We start from the raw sequence: 10,909 nt of genomic DNA on the forward strand, positions 1-10,909 counted from the left end.
CGGGACAGCGGCCCCGCTGCCTCCAGCGACGCCGATCCCAGGGACTGAGCGGCAGAGCAGCCACCTCGCAGCCCGGCCCGCCCCGCTCCGCCGCGGCCCTGGCGGGATCGCGCTCAATCTCCGTGGTACGGCGGTACCGCCACCCGGCCCGTCTCTATGATACCAGCTCCCCCTGGAGGGACCGGCGTACTCTCTACCCCACCGGGTAACTCTATGGTCGCCTTTTCTCGCGCCTCTCCGGGCGCTGATTGGCCGGGCGGGCGGCTCTCGCGAGATCCGCGCGCCAGCGGCCTGGCGGAGGCGGCGGAGGGACCCGCGTTCCTGCGGCCGGGCCGGCACCGCGGCGCGCTCGGTAAGATGGCGGCGGCCGGGCCGCTCCTTCCCTCGGGGGACGGGGGCTGGCGAGACCCCTCCCCTGGCCCGGCGGGTCAGCCCGCCGTCGGCCGTTGCGGAGGGGCGGGGAGGCGCTGGGGCCTGCGGTGAGCGGGGCCGAGCGCTTCGGTGGCCCGGGCCCCGGGGAGGGCCAGGTCGGGGGCAGCGCCTCGGCGGGCCGGTGGCGAGCGGGGGTTGTGGGGCGACGGGCGGGTTTCCCCAGCGAGCGGGGGCCGCGCGGGGCTTGGGCTGCCGGAGCCCCGTTTCCCCGCCGCGTGGTTGGGAGCGGCGTGAATGCGGGGCCGGGGAGCGACCGGCCCCTCAGCCGGCTCTGGGCTGATCCTGCCTCCCGCTGCCCCAACTTTCCTGGGTGCGGTGTGGCTTCGGCGGTAGTTTAGAGAAAGAAAAACCTGTTGGAAGCGGGGTGGTGCCGAGAAGGCGCGCTGCCGCTCGCGTTTGTCTGAGCGGAGTGGCGGTGCCTGTTGCTGTTGTTGTTGTTGCCGCCTCTCCTCCCCCTTTCGCTGCCCCTGTGATCGTGACTCGGAGGTAGAAGTGATTAAATGCCGGCTTAACGAAGCGCTTTGCTTATGAATCTGAAAAAAAAAAAAAAATCGAGATAAATACTAGGAGAAAAAACCCAAGCATTTTAGTGACGTTGACAGTAGCACTTTCGGGGACAGCGAAGCTAAGCTAGTTAAAGTGTTTTAGTTGTGCCTTGGAAAATATATAACGTACAGTTTCGTAGCTGTACAATATATGGAGCTGTCCCATCTGTTTTGATGAAAACTTTAAAGTAAATAATGTTTACATAAGCATTGCTTTACACATTTGTTATAGTTTTTTCTGGCTAGCTGTCAAAACTCTTTGATTCATTTGTTTAACACTGATGCTGTGTGCCGTGTATAAACTCTGAACGAGATTTATTTGGAGTGGATTTAAGAGTAAGTACAAGAAGACGGTGTTTGAATTTTTGATTCTGACGATTGATGAAAGCAGCTTTAGAGACTTGCTAGTAGATGTTAAAGGGTGCAGGAACAAGGAGGAGAAAAATGTAAAACTGCGGTTTGAGATAAAAGGGTCTCTTTTGGATTATTAATTTAAAAAGATCTCATAAAAAAGATATAAAGATGGTAGTAACACAGTGCTTGCATGCATTAAACTTACTTATTAAATTAAATTATTAAATGAGATGCTTTGCTTTTCTTGTAGTAAGAGTCCAGGATGAGTTACACAGAAAAACCTGATGAAATCACAAAAGATGAATGGATGGAAAAACTTAATAACTTGCATATCCAGAGAGCAGACATGAACCGCCTTATCATGAACTACCTTGTTACAGGTAAAAATGAGTAGTAATGCTATGAGGCTCTTAAATGCATGGCGCTTATTTTATCAAGACAGACTGTTTTGGTTAGAATATGCTACTAGATGGAGTGAAATTAAGGGCTCTGAGGATTTAGTATTTGATGTTGGCTTCTCTTAGCAAGGTACAACTGCTCTTGTGTTCTCTTAAGTGGAAATTAAGATTCAGAGACTTGAGCTCTTACCATGCAGTAGAAGTGACATTTATTAACCTTAACTCTTCTGCTGAAAGATGCAGAAAAGAAGATGTTTTCTGGAGTGCTGTAAACAAACATTTCTGTATGATGTCCTTTTTTAAAACAGAATTTGAGATCTGTTGCAGCTGTTTAAATAACACTCTGAAAGCTTCACAGAACAGCTATCAGAAACAAGTTTTAACTGTCCAGAAAGCTAAACTCTAAAAGACCAAAATAGTTTGAGAACAAAAACATTAACTCCTTCAGCATATAGCCTCAGTTTATACTTTGAGCAATCAAAACCCCTTGGGAATTGTCCCTAGCAATTATGATGCATACCATCCTAATAAGCTATACTAGGGCGGAGGCATCCGATCTACACCCCTGTTTACACTGGTGTGTAGGTGAAGCTTCTGGGATAAAGGATGAGCATCTTAGTGGCGTAAATCATTTTTGTGTGTATGAAAGTGTGACTTAGGATTTAAAATAGCTGTTACAGCTTAAAAAAAATACTGTGTTCATACAGGAAAGCAAAATTTATTTTCTGTTTCTTCTCAGTAAGATTGCTGGGTCTGTGTAAACAGATTTGGGGGCTGGAGGGAGAAGCCAAACTGCTCGAAATTTGAAAATCCCATTTTTGGAATAAGTATATTGCTCTATTTAAGTGGAAAATATGCTTTTGAGTTAAGAGGTAGCTGACTACAAGTTGCAGGCATCCTTAGAGAAGGAGGGCGCTTGAGTTAAGAATGAATTAAGCGTTTACTGTTCGATTCGATGCCTGTTGGATAAATGCCTGCTTAAATAGATAAGAATTTTTCCGTTCAGACTTAATCTTTACACCGCCAAAATGCACAAGCAATATGCAAATATTTTCGTTTAAGCTGATGGGTTTTTTAAGGTGTTTCATGAAATATTTTTCATAGGTAAAATGTTTCTATTTCAGAGGGTTTTAAAGAAGCAGCAGAGAAGTTTCGAATGGAGTCTGGAATTGAACCCAGTGTTGATTTAGAGACTCTCGATGAAAGAATAAAAATTCGAGAAATGATCTTGAAAGGGCAGATTCAAGAAGCCATTGCGTTAATAAACAGTCTCCATCCAGAATTGCTAGATACAAACAGATATCTTTACTTTCATTTGCAGGTAAGGACAGGTGGCAAACTTTATTTTTGTTTTAGAGATTGCTCAGAGACTGGAAAAAGGAGTGCAGATTTTACGTGTATGTTGTGAGGTTTGTGACAGAACACAGATGCACTTTCAAGTGTTTGTTCTTGGCATTGTTTTGTAGCAATGGGAAACTCTGTGGCATGATGCAGGAACTGTCATATACAATTAATAACATGAATACTTATAACAGCAGCAGTGGTCCGTGACTTACCAACTTCCAATTACTGTTAGTCTGAATTTCTGGTAGTTCCTTTAGTAATAAGTCTTTTCAAAACATGTTGCTCAAAAGCACGAGGTTACCTCTTTCAGTAGATTTTGTAGACAAGTCTGCTGCTCCTTGTCTCATACGTTGTGAAGAATTGACCTCAAACTGTCAAATTCGAATAGTGTTTGTCTCAAATTACACACTAATGTCTGAAGATTACACTCTCGAAATACTGGAGATTTGTTAATTTGCTTAGCTAATATTGCTGTGTCTTTCATATGCAGCAGCAGCATTTGATTGAACTGATTCGGCAGCGTGAGACAGAAGCAGCTCTGGAATTTGCTCAGACCCAATTAGCAGAACAAGGCGAGGAGAGCAGGGAATGCCTGACAGAAATGGAGCGTACGCTGGCTTTGCTTGCCTTTGATAATCCTGAAGAATCACCATTTGGAGACTTGCTTAACATGATGCAGCGACAGAAGGTAGTCCTTTCCCCAAAGGAAATTGATGTCTTTTATTCATATGTGGTGAAAATAACATCCAAATATTTTTGAAATGTTTAGAAAAAATGTATATAGTGATATGCAAAAGAACAGAAGTATTTCCTAAGCAGGATTTAAAAAAAAATGGGTGTTAATGTATTCAACTACTTGGCTCTCTTCCTTGTCTTCTCCAGGCTCATAGTCTATGGAGCTTTGCCCTGGCCATGTTCTGAGGAATTAGCACACTAGGTGTGATCTTGTCAATGTCTGTGTGACATTAGCAGTGTTAATCATACAAAAACTATTACTGAACTCCAGTATTTTCTATTCCAGGTATGGAGTGAGGTTAATCAAGCTGTTCTAGACTATGAAAATCGTGAATCAACACCCAAGTTGGCAAAATTACTGAAACTACTACTGTGGGCTCAGAATGAGCTGGACCAGAAGAAAGTGAAATATCCCAAAATGACAGACCTCAGCAAGGGGACGATTGAAGAACCCAAGTAAAATGTGTGCAGATGGACATCAAACAATCTTAGTACTGCACAGTATACATTTATATCAGTCTGTGACTGAAATATTTTTACTACAGTACAGCATTCAATTCAGATTTTTCAATGAACATCTAATTTGAAGGGAGAAAAGTCCCTTTTAAATGCTGCAAAAACTGCATTGAAAGGCGCTGTATCTCTTTGAAAGTCTGACTTAGGCTATGCACTATAATACATTTTTAAAAAAAACCAATTAAACAGGACAGGAAAAATAGCATTTTTAAAAGTACAGAACTCAAGCTTTCTAATTGGCTACTGATGCCTAGTTTAGTGGCCAGTGAATTAATATGGAGTTATATTGGCAACTATTCAGTTAAGTTTAACTGTCTCCTGTTTGAAATGTGTATATAGAACAGTGAATATTTTCTACCTTTAAGTTATAGCCAGATATACATTCCCCTTAAAAGTAACTGGTCAAGTTTTCATCTATAAACTTCGCATTAAGGTCAACCTTTTGCTTAGGAAATAGTGTACAGACTTGTAAATCATAATTTAAGGACTTTTTTTTTTCCTTCTTTCTGACTTTTTGGTGCTTTATATGGTGAGAGCTATGTTCATAATGGATCAGTGACCCATCTTTTCAGGAGGAGTATTGTCGGAAGTAAGTTGTTTGGGTTGTTTTTTTTTTTTCCTAATTTTCACAAATGACCAAAATGGCCCCCAGAGGCATTTGAGGATTTTTGTTAACAGGGGCCTTTCCCCCGCTATATGAAACGTGCAGCTGTAGACACTGCAGTGATTCCAGCGGGCTGCTGAGGCTCTGAAGGCCACTGGATGTTTTTAAGCTGAAAGACATGTTGTGTTAGGAAGTGAAGCAGAGGGGAGAGGTGCTTGTTGAAGCCTCTGTTGCATCATCTTGTGCAGGATCTGCCTTTATGCTTGCTGAATCGTAGTTTTAGAGCTGCTTGGGCTGTTTTTATGCCTTGAGCTGAGCAGAGCAGGGCTGTCTAAAACCTGAAATTCCTATTTTCTCAATTCTTCCATACCTTTCTGAAGAGATGCAGTTCATTTTCACCTGTTATTTGTTTACTGACTGTCCTCACTCCAGTTAGGCTTATAGTTTTAATGTTTTACATGTGAAGTCCAGACTTTCAAGTCAACAAATTGTAATCTGGGTATGGGATGTTCTGGTTGACTCAGTTTTGCAGCACTGTACACTGGGATATATCCAGTGGTAGCAAGCACTAATCTTGCCAAATCGATCTCTAGGTTTTTAGGTGCGTATATCAAGTTTATTAAAGATTTGCTGAACAAAGATCGAGCTGATGGGTGGAATAGTTTAACATCATGAAACACTGGCAGTTGTCACACCAGTCCCATGCTGTACATACTCTAGTCTTGTATGGTAGATATTACCCTGTAGAATGAAACTTAGTTTTCACTTAATTTTACTGGAATACTTACGCATTAAACTGTATAAAGCTTTGCAGATACACCTGACTTACAGAAACTAACAAAACCTGTTACTGATTGCATTACTGTGAACACTGTTTACTTGTGTAGCTATTTTTTTTGGGGGGGGGGGGGGGGGAACCGTTGTTTGTTATCAGCTATTACAGATGCGGTGCACCGAGGTTAAGCTAGATGATGGATATAACAAAATTACTTGTTCTCATTTATTACTGATCGTTCTGTTCTCCAGTTTGAGGCATTTTGTGGTATGGAGGTCTTGAAGTTTATACAAAACAAACAAGCTATCAGTAGCCCCCCAACTACAACAGCAGTCTGGTTTTTCTTCACCCAGGCTGGTTATTCTAACACCAAACTTTTAACAGTTGTGGGTTGGTTTTGTTTTTTGGGTTTTTTTTTTGGCTTTTTCCAGTCGGTTGATGTCTGAAAACCATGTATAACTTTTAGTTTGTGAAAAACTGTATGGTTAATGTAACTTTGTTTAATAACAAACTGCAGAAACAAAACTGGAATAGCTCTAACTTCTTCATATATATAACCGATCAGCTTTTTCTCTGTTCTGACGCTTGCATTGTTAAATCTCATCTGAAGCTTCTCCCAGATGAAGGTGTGTTTTTGTGGCATGACTGGCGTTTTTCTCTGTGAAAAATGCAGTGTTACAGTCCTGGTTGAGAAGTTCACTGTACTTCTAGAACATCATAATTTCATAGAGTATTTGGGCAAAGATTGAGCATAGATTACTTGAATTTTTCCTAGCTTTTTTTTTTTTTCCCATTAAAAAAGTAAACATGTTTTTTAAGGGGTTTAATATAAAATTAGTATAGAACTATTTCACTTTGTTTTTATGAACATGCCACATTGATAAGCAGCTTTAATCTGTAAAGTTTTTGGTAACTGCAAGAAAATATTCGAAAGCTATGCATTTTAGAGAAAGCGTAAAGGTAGTGATATTGGTACTTCTAAGGATCTTTATATTAGTGTATATAAAATAGTTTGCATATACAAATATAATATATAATCTGTTTGAAATATTCTTGAATGGTAGGGGCTGTGAAACATATTATAATTTATGGAAATATTGTACACAGTAAACAGACGTCTCAGTACACGAATGAACTTTTGTCATATGCATGAAAAGTGTCTTATTTGGTGACTACTAATGAATGGGATTTTGTTAACCCATTTTTGTTAGATAACCACTTTAACAAATATTATTAAACACCACTTTGATCAGTTTGCTTTAGTGTAAAAATACATATTTTGTTCCATTCTAATTTAGAACAATATGAAAATAACTTTTGTAAGAAGGTTTGTTCCAAACTCAACGGTGACAAACAAATCTGGCAATTAAACGTGGTACACTACACTCATTCCTCCCCCAGCCTTTCCTTTGTTGAAAGCAAGTAAGATTTCATTAATGCTATGGACATGAAGAAGTTGCGTTGTAAAATATCCTGGTTTATACGCCTCTGCAGAAAGGCTGTGTATCAAGTGTGTTTTGATTAGGCTACAAATCTCTCCTCTTCCAAAAACCTATCACCTCCCTAATAACTGTTGTCTTCGCTGTTACCATGTTTCTTTTATTGCTGTCATATCTAAGCTAAACTGTGGTTGCTTCTGTTGTACAATGGAGTCATTTGTGAAGGGTGGGGGATAACAGGTTTCCATGAAGATGAAGTACTGGTGGTACTTTCTGAGAAATACTTACTGAACTGTTTAATTTTATATAGCTGGATAAAACGGAGGCTGCTGCACAGAAACTTAACAGCAGAATTTTAAGTAAAGCATTTCCTCTCAAGACTTTTGAAGAGGCAAACATATGCAGCTTGAAACCAGGTGAAGTACCTCTCTCTCTTTAAGATGATTTCATTGAAACACTTTCAGCTCCTTCCACCCACATTGAAAGAAAAATTAAAACGAATGTGGAGAGCACTTATGTAGCATTTAAGATGTGTGAAATTACCTGGAAAGAATTCTGTTTCCTTTCCACTCCTTGTACATATAGGGGAAGCCATTACATTATTCTAGGATGATTTTATTGTTTTTAATTTGTAAAATTTATGCTTTGTATGCTTGAGTATAAGCTTAAAAGCATTACTTCAAAAAATCCTTGACTAGTAGATGAGTGTTGCTCGACTTATTTCAAACCACTTTCTGTCCAAGTTCGTTACGAAGCTTATTAAATTGAGTTGGAGCGTGATCCCTGTGTGTCTTATCTTCACGGGTAACGGCGCCTCTTGCTGCCAACAGCAGCTGGAATCATCCTTGAGATACCTCAAAGAATATAAGAGGACATGGAGTCGTATTTTGCCCTAAATCCGCCTGTAGGGTACAGTGAGTTCTGACCTGTGCTGTAGATCTCTTCACGCCGCGGTGTCACCGGGCAGTGTTTGTTTCTGCTGTGATGTTGGTGATGAGGAAGGTTATGGCTGTTGCACGAGCAATGGTGTTGGCTGCTCAGCTGTGCAGAGACAAAGCTGCTGAGCGGCACCCTCAAAAGGATTTGTATTTCTCAATGGACTCATCGAGGTGCTAGAAATTACTCCTTTCCTCTCCCCTCCTGCCTTCATGTGGTTAAGGATGAGATCGGCCAAAGTGCCAGTGGGCATCCAGGCACCTCAGAACCAGAGAGCCCCCCTCCCTTCTCTCATTGTCATGTTAAATGCGGATTCCAACCCCCACCTGGATGAATTTCCGCATGGCAATTGCTCTTCATTTAAAAACACTCCATTTGTCAACTTCCCTGATTGTTTGCTGATTTCTCAGCGCATTGCTGCCTGCAGCGGTTTTGCGAAGTTGCAGTTGTTTAGCACTAGAAACCACACGCATTTTCTTTGGACTGTGGACAAGTTGCATTGAAACGGCTCTGGGTTAGCAGGGAGCTTTCCAGCTGCAGTTGGGCTGTTCCTTTCAGGAGACAACAATTGCCCTTTATGGAATGTGTGAGCCTATTTCTCCATTCACACCCTTTCAGGATTTGGTCTTGATCTGTGCTTAACTTCCTAAAATCTTCAAATAATACAACCATCGTGTGGATAAACTTTAATGATAGTAAATGTCAGCTCAAATATTAACACAGTAATCTTTTATTTGGTTTAATCTTTTGACAGATTAAGCCGAACACAGGAAAAACTAGAGGTGATTGTGTTCTTGCATAAGATTATTTTCTTTAGTCAGCACCTGTCTTCTGAACTGATTCCATTTGCCGTTTAATCAGCTCGGTGGGAGGCTTGCTTCCAGACAATTATGCAGCAGTAAAAGGAACGATGTCTATGTTTTTACTTCTTAAACTTATTTATGTGTATGTGATGGATGTAACACTCCAAACGCTTCTTTTAACTGCAGCTATTTCTGATGGTGAAACCAGCTTTTTATGCGGGAAGCAAATTAGTCAAAGCTATTAACTGAAGGGGTGCTACTGAGCAGCGCAAGGAGAGGAGTACAGCAAATAAAACTTTGTGCGTCGTGCTAGATTTCCAAATTGAATCATAATTTTCGTAAGTTAGTAGCTGCTCTTGCAGTGTCTGTGTTGGAGCTGCTTGCATCCCACAGCAGTGAGACTTAACGTAGTATTAACTCATGTGCGGGTATGATTTAAGTTTTCTGCATCTGTGATTACTGTACCACGCCCAAGACTTCTTCAGTTCTTTTCTGAGCTTGTTACATGCATTTTGCTTCTGTGTTCATCTCCCCTCCTGCCTCGAATTAACTTAACTCCAAATATATACATCATTTAAAAAAAAAATTGAACAACGGTTTGGGGTTTTGGCAGCATTTTACCATGACTTGGCTCCCTCTTCTGGAAACGGGGACAGTAGCAGAGTGAATAAAAAAACTTTATAGTTTCCAGGTTTGTGTCCAAATAAAGGGAGGAAATCCTGCCCCTGGACATGGCTAAGCCCTGTGCTTAACTACACGTGGTTCCTCTCAGTTTCCACTTGTACCAAAGCTTGTATTGCTGTCCTCGGTTGGTAGCAGGTCTGTGCGACCGTGTGTGGCTGTGCTGCAGGCCGCCTGGGGGAGATTGCTTTCCTCTGAGGAAGAAATGCTGAAGCAAAGGACTAAGTATGATTTTATGATTTTTGCTTTTGTCAGCCCTGGTGCCCTCCTCCTGGCCTTGTCTCTCTGCTGTGTGAGGAGTCTTTTTTGCTATTTCACTAAGGTTCAGCTCAATAATACTGTAACCCCTCTTGATTTATGGAGGTAGCTGCTCTTCAGGAACCTGCAAAGTGTTCCTGGTGGGAGAAGAATGGGTGAGTTAGCTAAGCGTTAGTCTGCTACAGGCTTAATTTTAACGAGTATTTCCAGGCTGCAGGAGTAGCAGAAGGGAGGTGCCTGCCCTGCACCTGCACCCCTCTACTTTTTGGTGCAGCCCAGAAGCTTTAGTACTTTCCCAAGGGCCCTGTATGACCTCAGTCTGGCTGAGCCGGAGTTTCCTCTGTCCTCTGCTGAGCAGAAGTTTGGCTGTGCTGCATCTCAGCTGCCCTCAGTCCCGGAATCCCCTGAACGGGGTTTTAACAAAGCTCTTCCTGCACATTCATATTCCTGAAGTGAGTCCTCCTGATCAGAGATAACCATCATTTTATTTGTTTCCATGAAGGAGTCTGATTATCTCCCTCACAGCAAGGCCACAGCTCTATCCGAGTTAAATCAAACTAACGCTACTGATTCTGGTTTATTTTTGCCTTAAATTCTTTGCATGGGAAGATTATGTTCAGTTCTAATCCTTTAAAAACAGAGACTTTTCTACCGGCAAACCTATGAAAGCTGGAGGAGCTGAGGCAGGGGGGCAAAGAGGGCTGTGTTGGCCAGGTGTCGGGGGGAGAGGAGGGACCCCAGTTAGTCCCTTCTTGCTTTTGCCAATGAGGGTGTAAGTATTTACTGCAGGAGAAGGGGGAAAGGGAAAAAAAAAAAAAAAAAAGGAAATAAAACCCCTTAAGGTTGTGGGTGATGGATAGGAAAAACAACGCACCCTCCTCATCCTCCCCGCCGCGCACCGGGCCCCTTCCCCGGGCGGGCCCCCTCCGGCTACCGAGGGTTCGAGGCTACCCAGGGCACCGGGAGCGGGACCCCGGGCACCGGGAGCGGGACCCCGCCCGGCGGCGGCCGCCGTGCGAGCGGCGGAGGCTTCCCGGAACGAGGCGGCGGGGGGCGGCGGGAGGCGCTGACACGTGGCCGCGGCTCGGC

The 10,909-nt window shown here is 42.7% G+C and overlaps 1 protein-coding gene across 1 annotated transcript; it reads left to right on the plus strand.

The window, feature by feature from the left end:
* Positions 1-263: 263 nt before the first annotated feature.
* On the plus strand, positions 264-7,922 carry GID8 (GID complex subunit 8 homolog). Its single transcript, XM_074920358.1, has 5 exons — positions 264-352; positions 1,582-1,711; positions 2,854-3,050; positions 3,564-3,761; positions 4,095-7,922. Exons 2-5 carry the CDS (start codon positions 1,594-1,596, stop codon positions 4,266-4,268), a joined length of 687 nt encoding a protein of 228 aa, XP_074776459.1. The 5' UTR covers positions 264-352; positions 1,582-1,593; the 3' UTR covers positions 4,269-7,922.
* Positions 7,923-10,909: the final 2,987 nt, after the last annotated feature.

This window comes from Athene noctua, chromosome 16 (genome assembly GCF_965140245.1).
Source record: "Athene noctua chromosome 16, bAthNoc1.hap1.1, whole genome shotgun sequence".
Lineage (NCBI taxonomy): Eukaryota > Metazoa > Chordata > Aves > Strigiformes > Strigidae > Athene > Athene noctua.

Bases quoted from the DNA above. Each gene is read 5' to 3' on its own strand.
- GID8 (XM_074920358.1), top strand. From the start codon at position 1,594: ATGAGTTACACAGAAAAACCTGATGAAATCACAAAAGATGAATGGATG. The intron at 3,051-3,563 runs GTAAGGACAGGT...TTTCATATGCAG, and splicing joins ATCTTTACTTTCATTTGCAG to CAGCAGCATTTGATTGAACT. The intron at 3,762-4,094 runs GTAGTCCTTTCC...TTTCTATTCCAG, and splicing joins ACATGATGCAGCGACAGAAG to GTATGGAGTGAGGTTAATCA.